The 18,048-nt window shown below is 44.3% G+C and overlaps 1 protein-coding gene across 1 annotated transcript in view; it reads left to right on the plus strand.

Moving 5' to 3' along the window:
- The window catches only part of PSMB7 (proteasome 20S subunit beta 7), a 57,802-nt gene extending 40,581 nt beyond the window's left edge, over nucleotides 1–17,221 (plus strand). The window contains exons 7-8 of the mRNA XM_057722627.1: nucleotides 14,461–14,612; nucleotides 16,975–17,221. Coding sequence (XP_057578610.1) covers nucleotides 14,461–14,612; nucleotides 16,975–17,086 — 264 coding nt within the window. The 3' untranslated portion in view covers nucleotides 17,087–17,221. The remainder of the gene's footprint in view (nucleotides 1–14,460; nucleotides 14,613–16,974) is intronic.
- Nucleotides 17,222–18,048: the final 827 nt, after the last annotated feature.

The following is an 18,048-nucleotide window of genomic DNA, read 5'->3' on the forward strand; positions in this document are numbered from 1 at the left end:
ATTTCTGCGCAAAATTTTTTCCATGTCTTCTACCCTGCTGTGTATACACTGAATTTCATTTTCTTATATAATCAATAATATGTAATCAGTTAGCAGGTGCTAATTGGGTACCAGCTGAATGCATACACGTGGTGCTGTAATCCAGAGGTAGTATTGAAAGAGGTCATTCTGTATGATGGTGGAAATTCCTTAAACAGCTATGGGCAAAGTAGATTGAAAACAAGGGATTATTTTACTCGATAGTAGATAGGTAATTATTTATGATACATTTCTTTGGAGCGGGTGTTCCATTTGAGATATTTTTACTTTACATATTTCCTATAACTCTGAAAGGTAGGGGAAAATATATAGGAGAAATATTTCACAAAGTATGTTGCTTGCTGCACCTGTGGAAAAGATGCAGTGGACAGAATGTAACTTCTTTGTGATCAGAGACTCTTGAATCAGAGAGAGGCAAGAGCAGGGATAATATTGAATAGAAATAAATGTTTGGTGACTTCCAGCTATACAGGTGGAATTAAAAGGAAGGTGTTATTGCTGATGTATTTGGCATCATGCTATCAAAGAGAAAATGGACTTCTTTTTCCGTCTCTTATCAGTTTGAATTGCCTTTACTAACTTGGGTCTCAGGGACACAATTTAAGGCACTAAAAATGCTCCCTTTATGTAGGTTGTCTTTTTTGTTACTTAAGCCAAGCTAAGATTTGGAATGTCACAGCTCTGTGGGAGAAGAAATAAAAGAAGCTCTTTTATTACTTACTGATTTCATCCCATTCTAGAAATCTTATTTTGTGAAAATTTTGAATCATGAAAACATTGAACAGTGGCTTTCAGGAGAAGGTGGGAACCCCACCCCCAGCCCCCTGCTTGAGTTTCACTGTCAGAAGTGAGGCTCTGTGTCACAAATGCAAGAGGTCATCTGTGGGAAGAGGCTTGCAAGTTCTCGAACAATGGATTTCTACTTTTCTTGTGTATAGGTTAGAGAAATATAAGAAATGAAATATAGGACTGAGTGTTACTGGATGGTAGCTTAGAATCTTATAAGTTTTGCCTTGGTAGGTAATTTGGCATAAATTGTTAATGTAAATCTGGGTTAGTGGTGAAGACGTTATTTTAGTAAAAAAGATAAACTGCTGATTAATTCAGCATAGAACTCAATTACAAATTGAAAGTGTCTCTGCGGGACTCCCGGACCCTAAAGACAGCAGATGTTGAATTGATACTCCAGCATATTTCACAGTGGTATGAAATATTAACGTGGTTTATTATACTTGTGTGGTGTGCGATAGCAGAACGGGGGAGGCGGTGGGCTTGTGGGTGTGCAAAGCAGCCACACATTACACATGCACTAATGTACGCTGAAGTGTGATTAAGAATTTGGGGGAAGGTTCGTTGCCTTATTTCTAAAAAAATCAAATAGCTCTGTGGAAAAATTAAGTTTAAAATAACATTTGGGGCCAGATATTTAAATGTGGTACCTATGTATGTTTACATTGTGCACGTAAATGAATATAAAAATGGTAAACTTACCGACACAGGGTATTTGAATGTTAAATGGGACCGCTGCCTACAAGAGTAGGGTCACTTGAGAGCTTGGGCTGTGTTTCAGTGAGTTCATTGTAAGCTTTCATGGGCTAGAAAGTTTTCATGGGCTGCTGTACTGTTTTTGCCTTCTGATCTAAAACATATGGTAATTTTAAAATGCCCCTGTAATTTGCACAGGCAGAGAAGTTTCGTTTCTAGCCAAAAAAAAAAAAGCTTTTATGATTTTCATATATCTGCATCAACTCAAGGGGGGGAAAGGTGAGCAAAGTTTATGTATCGGAAGATCTGAATAAATGGAACTGCCAATATTTGAAGGGATTGGCAATTCTTAAGAGGCATGAGAAAGTTGGCTTAGATGAGGTATTTTAAAGCCATTACTACTATTATGACAGTTATTATTATTATTTTTTTTTGCATCACAGCCTATATCAAGTCTAGGTTTTGCTAGCTGAAGTAGAAACAGTTCCAGAAATAGCCAAATGATTATGGTAAGAACAAATGTACATCGGATACCTCTGCTATTATGAAGGCTTTTTTAAAAGTGCTTTCTCAAAAACTCCTGAGACATAAAAGGCAGAAGCAAAAAGGCAAAGGCAAAAGAGCAGTGGGCAAAGAAACCAGAAGTTTCTTGGTACCTACACCACCAGAAGAACATCTATATCCCCATTCGAGTCGCCATTAAGGCTTCTGTAAACTGTTGAGAAGTGGTGGTCATTCCGAGATGTGAAGGGTGGCCTTGAGTTCCAGTCACCAGAGTTTTATTTATCTCCAACCCGGTGCCAAGCTCTGTGCGTGATGATGAGGCAGGGTCCTTTTCCTAGTGACATTCACAGCCTAGTGGGGTGGACAGGCCCACAAACTAATGAAAGTGCTGAAAGCACAAGAATGGTGCATATAAAGGGGGCATAGCGGTAACGCAGAAAAGGACTTGGTGAAATCTGTCTGGGAGACTTTAAGGTGGCCTCAAAGAGCATGTGGCTCCTCACTTGAAATTTTTTTTTTGTCGTGGGGTTTGAGGAAGGGGTGGGGTAGGGAGACAGAGAGTAGAGGAAGCTGTTCCAGAAGAGGGGCATCACCACGTACGAAGGTGTGGGGACTCCTGTTCTGGCTTTCCCTCAGTTGTGTAATCCTGGAAGTTTGGACAGCTGAACATGTTTGGAAATAGGAAAACAAAACTCCAGACAGTGTCTAAAGTTGTCTGAGTGGTCATTTCCCGAGTCAGTGTGGCCTTTTAATTAGCATCCACTCTTCAGTGTGGGATATGGCCGAGCTTAGCATCCCTGTCCCTGCGTGTGAATATTTAGTTTAGAAAGCTGCCACGTTCCATTAGAGGTGGTCGTGTTTTGGCAGTGGGTGCAGGAGCTGTGTAGACTTTTCAAATGTCCTTTGAGATTTACGTTGCAGTGTAATTGGGAGATGCTGGTACTTAGTGTGTTGTGCATGGCAGAATGTGAGATTACCTGCTGTAATGAGACCCCAGCAGCATACCTCAGGAAGGTAGTTAAAGTTTTAACCTTAACAGATAATGTTACTTGTGGGTTTCTGTGAGGTAATTTATACCACTCTCCCCAACCCTGAAACTGTGCAGAAAAAAAAATTGTAAAAATGATACGAAGTTGTGCTAAATAGATATTTTAACATTCCACCTAGTAGTCCAGATTTTTGAAAATATTTGTAATGAACATTGTATCTGTAGAACACAATCATAGTCATAGCCGTTGTCACCCTGTCATAATGTTGGAATATGGTTTTCTCCCTAAAATCAGAACTGTGGTGATATGGGAATGCTGAAAAGACTTAAGGACTCATTAACTTTGATTCCTTGACAAATATATTGTTTTCTTTTAACTCAGATAAATTGAATTGCGGTGATAGAGGAATAAGAACAGGGCGTGGTGGAAAGTGTACGCACAGACTTTGAAGAGGTCTAGGTTTGAAGGTTGGTTTTTGCCTCTTCTGTGACCCCTGTAGCCCCAGTTTGTAAAATATAAAACTCATTTCTAAAATGGGCTTAAGTCAGTACCTGAAGGAGTGGTAAGGAGGACCATATTTGTAATTTACAGTCAGGCTTAAGAAAAGTTTGCTCTCTTTTCCTCTATTTCTTGCCCCAGAATGGTAAAAAAAAATTAAAGTGCCTTTTCTTGGTCGATTTTAGTTAAGATATACAATCAACACATGGCCTCATAGGAAAATTAAGTTAAATAGTATCTTTTTTATTGATATACAAGGTGGTTAAAAAACAATTTGACTCATTCTGTTTGCTGAGAGGTTTTATACTTGTATTTTAGGGAGATAGAAACATTTGAATGTAGTGCTGATGCAGTGAATTTGATAGGCTTTTACTTTGGGATTTGATGAATGTACATTCTGTATTAGAAAAATTCAGCAGGATGTTCACAAGCCAGATGAGTGGTGGAGTGATAGAGCAGCATTATTTAAGCAATATGCTTGCAACCTTGAAGAATTTTAGAGGTAAAGTACTTTAAAAAGACAAACCCACGAGTTATTAATCACTTATATCTGAGGACTGGCCAAGCATCATTACTGTTTTTGGATGCTAATATTTTGGAGGTTCTGCTGTCTTGAGTGAAAAATCCATGGGCTTTGGAGTCAGGCAAAACTTTGTGGAATCTCGGGCCTTCCAGTTGTTGGCCATATGCCTTTGGGTTAGTCCTTTTCCCTCTCTGAGCCTTGGTTTCCTAGATTTCTGAAATGGGCGTAAGGGGTAGTACCTACCTTAAAGGGTTATTTGGAAGAGTAAGTGGAGGAATATATTTGGCACGGTGCCTGCAAACAGTAAATGTAAAGTTCTCTTTTCTCCTCCCTTTAAAATATAATTTCTAGTGAAGTGTAATAAGTGAAAATGTGCTACTTAGTACACTTCTTATTGACATGGCAGTGAAGTCTGTATGAAAGATACGCATGTGAACACAGTTTTACCAGTTTTACAGCATCATTTTGAATCTCATTTGCAGCATAATTGCTTCTTTCATAATTGATTTGCTTTGAACTAGAGGTTGAAAAAACAAAGTACTGAGTTATTATCGGTTGCCCACTGCATTGGTGGTTCTGAAGGGGTTAAGCTTTTGATAACCATTTGTGTATATTAGAGAGAGGGGTAGAATCCAATCATGTTAGCATTCATCATGGTTTTCCTGCATACCAGGCACTGTGCTAGAAGTTTCTCCAGTGCATAGAGTCTTTTAATCTTCATAACCACTCTGGTACTAGATAGTTTTAGGCCTCTTTTGCAGATGAGGAAATTGGGACTTAAAAATGTTGAGTGACTTTTAGCTGTAAGTAGCAAGACTAGACTCATACCTGGATCTCCTGAATCTTTGTTCTTTTAAATTTTTTGCCTTGCCTCTTCCCTCACCTCCCCCGCCCCATCACCATGATCAGTATAGCACATAAATCCACTGGCTCCAGAAGTTTCCTTATGCCCTTTCGGAAGGCTTCCTCTCCCCACCAAGAACCTTAGGTAATAGTCTGTCTGAAGGCCGTGTGTGTGCATGGGGTCCCTGGAAAGGGTGGTTGGCGGAAGCCTCGTGGGAAAGTGTCTGAGTTGGCAGCGCCCCATTATCTGGCTCTTTGTCTCATCTGCTCTGCTTGTCTGCTCTACTGAGGCCTGTTCACGTCTGCTTCCTCAGGACTGTGCTTTGCACATGGCCAAGCCCTCGTGACCACGAATCTCCCTTAGAGCTTCTTTCTTTACGGTCTTTTGGTTCTTGCCCCCATAGTTAACCAATCCCTTATACTCTTTCTACCACACTCCAGAGGCCAGACGGGAGTATTTTGAGAGCCCCTGCCACCAGTGAAGTGGCATTTACAGGTTGGTTCCAGCCCAGATCATTTTCTCCAGAACAACCTCAGTATGTTTTCATGGCTCTGCCTTTATCTTGTCCCTTTTTGGTGACATCCTTTAGAGTTCCTGCCGCAGAATATGTAATTAAGTTAATCATTGTCTCCCATCAACCCACCAGAAAAATAGCTGCCAAGAAATTACAAAAGGCCTTTCTGTGAAGGCTGAGTTTGTTTAGAGTTTGGTCAGTGTCCACGACTGATGCTGGAAGTCCAGGTGGTACTCTCTGCTTCTCCCTCCCTGCACTCCCTCCTGGCTGCGGCTTCCTCCTCTCCCACACCCGCCTCCCAGTCCTGCTGTTGATCCTCCCCACCACCAGCCCAGACCTATCAACGGCACTTGGCTTGGGAATATTATAATCACCTGCTTTCCTGTCGCCTGCCTTTGGCCTCTCCTCCCCCACTGCTTGCAGGCTGCAGTTTCAAAAAGCACAAATCTAAATACATCATTGGCTGGCTTAAACTGTCTTCTGCGTCTTCCCACTAGCATGAAGGGCCAGCACTCTGTATGGCCCATGAGGCTCCCTGGAATTCGACCACACTGAATTCACTAGCTACCTGACCACACCTTTCTCCTCATTTTTATAGCTTTACTCCTGCCATCACTTCTGCGCCTTGGCTTGGCTGCCATTTACATGTGTGTCAAGACTCAGCCCAGTCTTTATCACCTGCACCCCGTGAGACCTCTGTATACTCGTAGTTCCATTGTCAGCCTTGCCTCTGAAAAACTCTTACCGTATTGCACTTGTTTCCACTCTGGACTCTGCACGCTTCGTGGGCAGGATCTCTACCTGTTCAGGCCTTATCGCCAGTGTTTGGCACAATGTCTGTGGAGTGTATTAGTTACCAGAGCAGAGCATTAGTAAATGTTTGCTGAACTAAGCTGCCCTGTATATTTCTTTTAGGGGTTTTGCATCGTTTGAAATTTGCTTCATTTGTGGCCATCTTTAAATGTCCTGGAACAAGGGTGCTCTGTACTTCCTTGGATCTCCTTCTAGCCCTTCCTGCTCCCTGGGAGGCTGTAGAAGCAGCCATGCAGCCTGGCAGTCCCCAGACCCTTCCCACGCACCCTGCACTCCTCACTGGTTTCCCACCCTCCAGACTTTGGAGGTGGATAGGCTTGATGTGAACGTGGCTCTTTTTTTACCTTTGTTGTGACCCAGGGAACAAATTTACTTCATTTTCCCCCTCTTTCTTTTCAGGTGATAGCCCTTGCAGCATCTCCAGGGATTTATTGGCAGAATTATCACTGACCACATTGTCTTATGGAGAGAGAGAAATATTATTAAGATCTTATTACTACCTGGGGCGGCTTGGTTTTCATTCGGAGGATTGTTGAACATATTTCTCACTCTTTAAACCCAGTCTTTCTTGTTTTTTTTTTCTTCTTCTCTGATTATATTTGATTCAGTGCAGCCTTGGAAATATATATTTGTATACACATATGCTGTGAATGCTGATTTCTTCTCCTTGTGGAAAGCAATATGTTCCCGTCTCTCTTGGTGCTTTTCCCTCTGGAAGCCTGGGTGTTTTTCCTTCCATTCGCTGCCTTAGAATCCAGCAAAACCTCTTGCCCACCACCTTTGTTCCTGTGGTGGGACAGGAAGACGTAGGCTTTGGTGGTGCCAGGCACTAACTTGGCACAGATCCCCGAGGCCCATTTACTCAGCCATGTGCCTTGAGTGCACCAGCCAACCTTTCTTGCCCATCAGTTTCCTCTGTGGTACAGGCGGAGATGATGAGGATTAAGTACGTAACACAAGTGTTTGGCTCAGACCCAGGGATGTGGTGGGTGCCCATGTTAGTTCTCTCACACCCTCACCTCTTTCCTTCTACCCTTGAACTTGCCACCAATTCTGTTTGTAGAGTCTGTGTGTCAGGGGCCTTCCTGCCCCTTTATTCCTCCCACCAGCCCTTGGACAGAGGCGTTATCCCCATTCCTCTGACTGCCCCATGTGGCTCAGAGAGAGTGAAGTGCTGTGTTCATTAGTGACCCACTTCTTTCAGGCTTCTCTCGTTCTGGGATGGCCTTTTCTGGCCCGTTGGGTTGTGCAGCCTCGCATATCCCTCACACTCAGGGCCTCCCCGCTCTGGGCACACTCAGCACCAGCTGCAGCTCCGTTACACCTAACAGTTCAGGTGTTTACACAGGCAGACTGCATTTACCCAGACAGCTCGAGCCAAAAACAAAACTCAGACACCTTTGCTTTTGTCACACAGTCCTCTCTGAAAAAAAAAAATTAAATTAACCTTTTCTACAGTAAAATATGTGGTTATACCGGGGATACATCAGGTCTGTTACATGGTACAGGAAGCACACTGCTTTTGGGGGGACTGTCTTAAACACCTTTTTGAGCTCTTTAAGTTTTATTCAACCATCAGCCATGAATGACTCCTTCAGGCCACATCAGTGGCATAGTCAGAACCCCGGCTTGTCAGCAGGCCACTACAGAACACTGTGTTTAAAGCTCTTCCTTGCGAGTGTGTAACTGTCTTTGAATGCTCCTGCTCCCTGGCCCCCAGTTGGGACTGGTGCAGTTTGGGAATTACCCCATTTTGGTATTGATCTGTTTCATAATTAATTTCATGTTTTAGTTTGGCAAAGCCATGAATGCATTTGAAGTTGATGTTTCATTTTTTCATTCATCCCAAGCACTGTGCTAGCTGCCTGGGATGGAAACAGCATGATTTGGGTCTTTATTTATTTATTTATTTATTTATTTTATTGGCTGTGTTGGGTCTTTTTTTGCTGTGTACAGGCTTTCTTTAGTTGCGGTGAGTGGGGGCTACTCTTCATTGTGGTGCGCGGGCTCCTCACTGCCGTGGCTTCACTTGTTGCGGAGCATGGGCTCTAGGCGCAAGGGCTTCAGTAGTTCCAGCACGTGGGCTCAATAGCTGTGGCTCACGGGCTCTAAAGTGCAGGCTCAATAGTTGTGGCACACGGGCTTAGTTGCTCCACGGCATGTGGAACCTTCCTGGAGCAGGGCTCGAACCTGTGCCCCCTGCATTGGCAGGCGGATTCTTAACCACTGCGCCACCTAGGATGCCCTGGGTCCTCTTTTTTTTTGTTTGTTTTCTTCTGAGTTTGGTTTTCTTTTTTTTTTTTTCTTTTAAGAACTTTTATTGAGATACAGTTAACATACAATAAACTGCATATATTTAGAGTGTAATATTTGGTATCTCAATCTCCCAATTCATTCCCCCCCAACCCTCCCCACTTTCCCCACTTGGTGTCCATATGTTTGTTCTCTACATCTGTGTCTATTTCTGCCTTGCAAACTGGTTGATCTGTACCATTTTTCTATATTCCACATATATGTGTTAATATATGATATTTGTTTTTCTCTTTCTGACTCACTTCACTCTGTATGACAGTCTCTAGGTCTATCCATGTCTCTACAAATGTCCCAGTTGGTCCTCTTTTTTAGAGTCGAGACTCTTGTCACATCCAGACTTTTATCTGTTCTGCTGCGGATCATCAGAGCAATAGCATTTTTTGCTGTTTCGAATCAAAGTGACAAAACATTATGCAGATTTTTTCCAAGATGAATTTGGACTGCTTCAATTCTTATTGAGTAAAATTGTTAGTTTTTAGTAAAGGAGCAAACTATTATGAACTAAATGGTTCTTGTAGATTTAATAGCAAATAAGAAAATTGATGAAAATTGTGGGAGAGTTCAGCTCTGATGCCACCCACATCCTTATTCCCCTCAAGCAAAGGTAGGAGAGCCACTGTCCCCTGACTCTTGGCGTGATAGTGGGACAGAAAGCAAAGGGGTGCCTCTCAAATGCCTTGAAAAACAGTAGAGCCAGGGGAGCTCCATTCTTTATGAAAAAGGCCGAATCTTTCTTTCCTTTTGAACCCCCTTAACGTTAGCACTTCAGCCACATAAATGGAATATATTTTCCAGCAAGTAACGAATTTTATTTTAACTTCTTTAAAAAATTTTAGTTACAAATCTATTGTTTCAGATGATTTGCCATGTATGTGTATTTTCAGATTCCAAAGCTGTATCTAAAATAGTATGTTAGGTTTTCAGTCAAATGCATATTTAATATTTTGCTGGCCCCCAATGTAAGTAAAGCACTGTTCAGAAAGTAGAACTGAACAGTAGAATGTTGAGGGTTTATTTAAAGTATTAATTTGATGCTGAACTGTCCAGGGTGCCCATTGGCTGGAGCACCTACATTTTACTCTGGTGACATTCCCAATCTAAAAATCACTTAAGTGAGAAGAGAAATTTGATTGTAGCTGTAGACAAGAATAATGTGGAAAAGTTTCTTTGCAGCACTATTTTGGACCTGCACTGTAGCGGATGCCGAGGTAATCTATCAGTTTGTGAGTGTCTACAAAATGCAACTCTCTAGATAACAGGTTTAAAGGAAAGATTTAATACAGTCTCTGTCTCCTATGATGTTGCAGTGACAGTTTAAAACTCATTCTCTAAATCTCAGCAGACTTTATAGCTAGCAGTGGGCCAATATAAAGTTTAATGGCATTACAACACATAAATCATCTTTTAAAGATGCTACTAGTAGCTCCAATATTAAATGCAGACAATCGCCTGTGTTATAAATAATTTATCAAACACCATTTCAGATTAGCCTTCCATGCTGAGTTATTTATTTTAGCCTTTTCTGTATGATTCCTAAGGCACTTTTTGAAAGATCCATTACTGGTCAGTTTAATGAACTTGGGGGTCTGTTTTGTCCCCTCAAGCACTTGGGTACAGCTGTGGTGACCATTACATGGCCGACGTGGACCTCTTTGTGCCTTTTACAAGTGCTGCCCATTTGTCATGTAGCGGTAAATGGAGCTGCACATTGGAGTCCAGGGACACATTGTGCGATGCAGTGATGGAGACAAACAGATAGCTCTATAAAGTGCTGCTTGTCACAGCTGACTTGTAGTACAGTACATCACTCTTATTGTAATCTCATTTAAGAAGCAGGGGTGGCCCAGGGGACTGATATTCCCAGTTAGTTTGGTCTTTGTAGCTATAAAGCAGGAAGTGCTCCTTTTATATTCTCTGAACTTTTAGGGAGTGTGGTTTTTGCTTGGATTAATTATTCTAGGAACTTCTCCACAGCACTGTGTGAAGATCTGTCAGCAGGTTTGTTTGGACCTCCTTCTCCTGGCCTGGGGTTTGGTATAGGCAGTCACTCCTTAGAGATAAATTGTATCTCTAGGAGCCCTCTGGCTTGCTGTATTAAATAAGTTACCATTTTTTAAGCAGTAGCTATGTGCCAGACCCTATGGTCGGTGCTTTCTATACTTCATTTCTATTTCTTGCAGTAATCTTGAGATAAATCCTAATTTATCATCACTGTGTTACAGAGGAGGAGAGTGAACTCAGAGAGGTGAAATGACTTGCCCAAGGTTACACAGCAGTAAGTAAGTAGGAAACTGGAGATTCAAACCCAGTCTGTCTGCCTCCATATCTGCCAGATGACCTTGAACCTGGGTTGCCCAACTACCTTTCAAGCACCAGGATCAAGGTGATCTTTTGGCTGAGCAGCTCAAAGTAAAAGGAAGCTGCCACTGGCCTGGAGAGCTTTTTTAATATAGCCTGGATGAGTCTGGCTGCTCTGTCTACACATTGAATCCAAGTTCCCTTGTGACTAGCAGTGTAAATCTATGAGCAGCTGGCCAGGAGAGGATGCTGGCCCAGCAGTGGGAGAGAGCCGGGGTCACAGGCTCTGCAGGGCCCTCGTCAGAGCCCCTCTGCAGCAGCTGTCCCCCGGCGGATGCTGCTCAGAACTCAGGCCACTTCGCCCCTTCCAGAAAAGGGAGGTGCAGTTTCCTCATGAAGAGTGAATCCTAAAGGAGGAAACAATGCTTCTGCATTTATTGTGAGCCAGAGACAGATAAAAATGTGGTGTTTTCCCCACCTCTTGCTTTTAGTTTGTGGTTTTTCTTGATAGTTTTCCTAAATATTTGGTAGCACGTGTTAAAGACTTGTTTAATTGTGAAATTCCACTATAAGGAAAACACAGTATGAATATGCCCAGTAGCATATTTGCATATGTGTCTAGAATTCTGGGTATGGAAATCCTGTGGTAAAAGACTGTATTTGTCATATGATACAATTCCTGCAACATAGTAGGTGTCTGTAAATATTTGTTGAAGACATTATGTAAGTAATGGGCAGACAAAAGAGCCTTGGTAATTTTCACCCTATTTGCCTCTTGAGGGTTTTTGCTAGAGGTGAGGAATATGTGAAATACGACTTTGGATCTTAATATTGATCTTTGCGCTATCATGTTGTAGAAATGTTTAGGTGGTGGTCTGTGGGCAGTTTGGGAAACTGTGCTTCCCTGCCATGGAAATGACCATCAGAGGGACGGCTAGTTGGCTCAAAGAAAAATTGGCAACCACCATCTTTCTCTTAAACTTGCTCAGGTTCTAAAGATCCTTGCTAATGGGGGAATGACACCCTGCATCAAGGGACTGCTGTCCGCTGTCCCCAGTTTGCTGAGAAGCCCCTAGCTCACAGCTGAGACAGATTACTTCTGCACTGGTGTGCTGCTGTGGCATTCCGGCCCTGGAGCCCAATGGGCCTGTTTTAACTACTTATTAGTCATTGACTCTCTCTCAGCCTTAGTTTCTGTCAGTACCAACCTCAGAAGATGGTCAGGGCAGGGTTAAAAATGATGGTGACCATCAAAGTGCCTGACTCAGTACTTGGCATGTTATAGTAGGTGCTTAGTAAAAGGTAAGGCTCATTCCATCTCATGACATCTTCAGTCCTGTGTATATGAGAGGCAGGTAGGACTGGGGGAAAAAAATCAGAGACTTAAACGGTATTTCTTTCCTTAATGAATTATCTTCCCTAGAAATGGGGGTGGTGGTTGTGGCAGGAATTTAAAAGGTATATTTCCCCAGTTTTTAAAAGCATTACACTTAAATAATAGCACACACAATAATTTTATGAGTAACTCAGGCTATATGTAATACATTTTGCACATTTTAAGTTTTATAAGTTTTATCCACTCACATTAAAGAATATTTGCAAATTAGAGGAAGACTCATCTGTAATCTCAGCACTGTCAGCATCCTGGTATCAGTAGTTGTGATGGATTGATGTCAGGTATGCATGCCTAATATCATGTGTATATTTGTTTCTTGTAAGTCTTCCCCTGTCTCTGTCCCCAAATATAAAATAATTTGGGAAATTTAAATCTGCAGTCCTAAGTGCTGCCAGCAGCATCTGTGACACCCACTAGGTACTATTGGCTGGCTCAAGGCAGCAGCAGCAAGGATGAGAAGAGCAGTGATGACAAAGCAAAGGAAATAATAAAACAGAAGAGAAGAGGAGATGGTAGGTCAGGAGCAGAGAGGTATAATCGAGGTGCCTTGATACACAGGACACCCCCCACGTCCACGGGTTATTTATCAAGAGAAACAAGTTGGAATGGTTTTGCATTTGTTAAGGTAGTGGTTGGTTTTTGTTGTCTCTGTGGCAGCAGCACAGCAGCAGCAGCCGCCGTCTCCTACTCTAAGATGCTTTCTTGGCTGCCACCTTCACTGGTTTCCAGTAAGGCTTTTGGCCTCCATAGGCTTGGGAATCCCAGGGGAGAGCTTCTGATGTAGAGGATCCTATTTGAATGAGTTCTGTGGGGCTGTATATGCACAAGAGAATAACTGGTTTCATTGAAACCACATAGGTGTCACTCAGCAAGTGAAAAACCTGGTGGGATAAAGATCAGAATCACACCCCAGCCCCTGCCGCTGGGCTGCGGAGGATCCCACTTCCAGCAGGGCCTTCTCTATCCTTCTCAGAGTCTGTAGAGGGCGCTCATGTCACTGGAATCCCACTTATTGGCTTCGGGTAGGCAGAGGAGCAGGAGTCCTGAGAGATCTCTTCAGTCTTCTCAGGACTTGAAGACAGTGAACCTGCTCTTTGATCTCAGGCTGGAATTTGGGGCAGGGCATCCATGTTTCTCCAAGGATGTTACTTGGATGAGCTCTTTACTTCCGCTTGCCTGTTTATGGACCCTCATGCCTGGTGTACAGGCAAGGAGGGCTACAGCTCAAGTTAAAGTCTCTTCTTTGTGAGATTGGTTCATTTTTTTTGTCCTTGTTGTGTAAAGAGCTTGCACTTGGTGTTCCCCAGGTCCTGCCTGCTGCTTCTGGCACCTGTCTTCTGTTTCACTGCCTGTTTTCTGAGTGCCAGGTGTGTAACCTGTCCTTCAGTCCTCCCTGAAGCTTTGCTGACCCAGCCAGTGTTCTCACAGCTCCTTCTCAGTTATCCACTAGCCCTTATTACACTGTGTTGTAGTTACTAGAATCTGATGCTTCTTAAATAAGAAATAATCTGCTTTTTCACCAGTAATTGTTGGAGACTTCGACTTGCTCTTAAAGGAAAAGTAAAAGATTCAAAGAAAGGAATCACTTCAGTGAACATGCAGACTCATCAGTAGGAGGGGATAGATTCTCTTGGGCAAGAGGTCCCACCTTGGATCTGCCAACGTTTCTCCAGGACTGTGTTTTGGTGTTAGTTTATTTCCACATGATATTGACTTTATTCCTTATGTTACCAGGAAGCAGATTCCAACCATTTTTGTCCATTTTTGTTTAATGAAGTTTTATTGGCACACAGCCATGCCCACTTGTTTGCATATTGTTTGTGGCTGTTTTGTGCTACCATGACTGAGTTGAGTAGTTATGACAGAGACTGTATATCCACAAAGCCTAAAATATTTACTACCTGGCCCTTTGTAAGAAAAGTTTCCCGACCCCACAGTTCTCAGTTATGTGGCAAGTGTCTGACGTGGAGCAATTTGTTGAAGGGGGTGGGGGTGGGGGATGCATAAAGGGTTTGAAAGGCCTGGCTCTCACTTACCAGCTGAGGAACCTTGGGCAGATCATTGAGGTACTTAGAGACTGTTCCTTCATTTATAAAACAGGCACTGAAAACAATGCCTCCCTCACAGGTCGACTTTTTTTTTTTCTTTCCTCTTTTCTCTTACTGCTTGTGAAAGCACTCTGTAGACATCAGAGCAAGCCCTGCATTTGACTGTGGACACTATTGTTGCTATTTTCTTTCTCAGGAGGAGGGAGCCAAGAAGCTGGTGAGTGAAGCCATAGCAGCTGGCATCTTCAATGACCTGGGGTCTGGAAGTAACATTGATCTCTGTGTCATCAGCAAGAGCAAGCTGGATTTTCTCCGCCCGTACTCAGTGCCCAACAAGAAGGGGACCAGGTAGGTGAAAGGAGATTCTTCCTGTGGCCACCCTTGTTTTATTCATGGCATCTGGACAGGGTTTTTTGTTTCTTAAGCAAGTTAAGTAAAGCCAGTGTCCCCAGGTCAGCTTTACTTAAAAGACCTTTGAATCATTATTTGCTTTATGATTGTGGGCTGCTGTCAGGTGTAGAAAAGTGATATAATTTTTAAAATGTTGATGGGAGAGGCTGATTGGAAAGACTCCTAGACTGGGGATTGCAGGGGGAGCTTTGAATCACGTGTTGTCCTTTCTCTAGTCTCTTAAAGATGCCTCTGAATTCTGTATGAAATTCTGTGAGAAGGTACATTTTCTAGGGCAGCCGGCCCATTGCTTTTCCTCAGAGTGGTTTTCATTTCCTAGATGGTTAAGAGTTCCCAAAAGTTAGCCTTGGGAGCTAATTGGTGCTTCCTGCTCTGGTGGGAGCCGTGCCACTTAGCCCATGGCACCTGCCAAGCAGGTGCTGCCCTCCGCGGTGCCGCGCAGCTCAGAGGCGGGGGCGAAGTTCTAGTTGCTTTGCTGGCGTAACGGGAAGGTGTCTGGCCCTAGTAGCAGGTGAGCTGCAGGTCCATTAGCAGTCCTGTATGGCTGTCCAGCTGCCTGTCCAGTTGCCTCACCTCTTCCTGGAGGCTGAGCCACTCAAAATGTGCCTTCTGAGCTCTGCTCCAGCTGCCTTCATCTGAATGTACGCAGCAGCACTTATAAACTCAGCCCCAAGCTCTGCGGGAGGAGAGCAAGCACATCACCTTCCTCGATCCTGCTTTAACTCCCACCACGTATACTTAACACCAAGTCAGGAGTAACTCAAAGGAACAGAGAGAACATTGAGAAGCAGCAGGTACTCTCGGCAGTGTGCACTCAGCATTGTGGAGACGTGTTCGCGACAGGCTAGGGCAGCATGGCAGCAAAGAGCTCTGGCTCAGGGTGGTGGTTTTGGGCACCAGTCCTGGAAACGATGGAGCCAGACTAGGTGATCTCTAATGAGCCCGTGGAATTCCTCAGGCCCTAGGTGGGAAGGGAAGCCACCTTTCAGGCCCGGACTGTGTTGGACCTGGCCTTGCACATTCCCACCAGCTCCTCTGCAGCCCTGTTTTCCAACCCACTGTTGCTACAGGTAGAAGCCCTCCCTTCGTGCTGCCGAAACCAGGCTCTGTCACCCAGGATGGTGAGGAAGCTCTTGTGTGTCCACAGCTCCCACAGACGTCGTGGTTCCGATGAGTCAGGCACACAGGAGTCATGTGGGGCTCTGGCCAAGACCACAAGCCACAAGGGTCCGTCCAGTGTTAGGGACGGAGCAGCGTCTTCACAGCAGCAGGGGAGGGGCGGGGCTCATCTTACAAAGGTGCTGCTGCTCAGGTCCTTTAAGAGAGCGTGGTGGGGACTGTGGGAAGGTTTTGCAGAAATGAAGGCCAGCTGTTCTTGGCTGCACAAACTCCTGGTTTTGTACAGAGCTCTGTTATGCTGCCCTTTTTTTTTTTCTGTTTCCTGCCTCTCTTTGAGCACAAGCTCCCATTTGAGAGGATGGCTGTTCAAGGAGCACGTAGTCATGGCACAGCCAGCAGCCTCCTCTTAGTCGTCAGGTTGACAGAAATAGTGTCCCAGCTGGGGACAGACGAGAGGAACAGTTGGTCTTGTGCTGTTTGAAAGTGTTGTAATTCCTGGTCCCACGGTGAAATTAGCAGTTCAGATTTTTATCTTATAGACTACCTTGTACTCAGAGAAACCTCTGTCAGATTCACCCTGAGAAAGGTGGTGTTGGCCATGTCCTCGTGGTAATCTACTGTGTCCCTGTGGGGACAGTTAACTCTCCCTTCTTGAGTCTTGAGAGTGTGGTCAAAAGTGACAAACCCAGAGTCTGGTTGCAGGTCATTTTTGTATTGTTTATGCTTCCAAATATTTTTGAAGTGTTTAAGGTAACAGTTACGTCATCCTTGTTACTATTCAAGAGAATGGCGATGGCAGCTGAAGGAAAGGACTCGCTTCCTGCTGGTTACTGAGAAGTACTTAGGGAGGTTGAAGCTTAAAGGCAGAGGACCAAATGCTCTCCAGCATCTTCTGGGGGTGGTGAGGTGGGGAAGGAAATTTGAGTGTCCACTCAGTGCCAGGTGCTCTATATTATCTCTTTTCACGGGCATCACGTCTACCAGGTATCCCCATTTTGTCGCACTTGAGAGCCGAGGAAAGTGAACCCTGGGGGAGCTGAATCCCCGCGAGGTCACAGAATCAGGAGCGCCAGCATTGCAGTCCAGGCCTGCTCACTGCCTGAATACGTGTCCCTCTCTCCAGCCCTCCATCAGGCCCCTTGGGGGGATCCTAACTCTGCCTTTGTTTTTCTCTCACTAGGTCTGGCCGGTACAGGTGTGAGAAAGGGACCACTGCAGTCCTCACTGAAAAAGTCACTACCCTGGAGATCGAGGTGCTAGAAGAAACAGTCCAAACAATGGACACGTCCTGAATGGTGGTGGCGGGTGGCTGGTCATTGCTCTAGAAGACTGGGCGCGGTGGAGGCTCCCCTGTAAGACATTCGGCCAGTGTTTGCTGAGTGAACCCAATAAAAAAATGAAAACCACATTAAGTGGCTGAAGTCTGAGGACTGTGTGGTTTTTTTTGGCTGCTAAGGCCCTTCGACCTGGCCTTCCCTTCAGGATGTTGATCCCGCCCTGAACACTGCTCTGTGTTCGGGTGGTGTAGCAGTGTGACCCTTCTACAGACAGACGAGGCCTCATCTGCTGCAGGAAGTCAGATTGGGTTACTCTGATTCTTCAGGTGAACATTTATTATACCCACCCCTTGTGCTAACTTATTTTCTCTTTGTTCAGGTAGTCCCAGGTTTTTTGTTTTTGTTTTTTGTCTTAGGATGAGTGCAGCACAGCCTTTTATCCCAACAGCCAAGTAGGAAAGAAATAGAGATGATCAGTTCTAAGCACCAAGAAGCAGCAGGTGGGTGGACAGTTTTGCTTTGCTATAGCTGCATGCACCTGGGTAAACGCCACTTTGGCCAGTTTCATGGAAGTCAGAAGAATGCTTTGGGTCTTACTATCTGTAATAATTAGGATATGATCGTTTCTCAAACACTCAGGCCTGCTGAATGGTTGAAATTGTATACCTCCGGGGGGTAGTCCTAGTAGTAGGCAGAATTGTTCTCATGGTGTCGAAAGTGGATGGCATGCAGAAAACAAGTTCGTGTCCAAAGCTGGTACTGCCAAGGGAGACAGAGGGATTCTGAGAGCCATAAGCAGACTATTTACCAAAAAATCTGTCTGGAATCAGAAAAGCTTTCAGTGCTAAGTGCCAGGCAGGAGATACGGTCTGACTGTCCCCCAGAGCAAGCGTGGCTAGGGGACATGAACAAGAGGCCCGGTGCCCTGGTCTCCCGGAGGAGCACCCTCTTGGGCCAGCCGCCCTTGTTAAACTGCC

This window comes from Hippopotamus amphibius, chromosome 2, assembly GCF_030028045.1.
Source record: "Hippopotamus amphibius kiboko isolate mHipAmp2 chromosome 2, mHipAmp2.hap2, whole genome shotgun sequence".
Lineage (NCBI taxonomy): Eukaryota > Metazoa > Chordata > Mammalia > Artiodactyla > Hippopotamidae > Hippopotamus > Hippopotamus amphibius.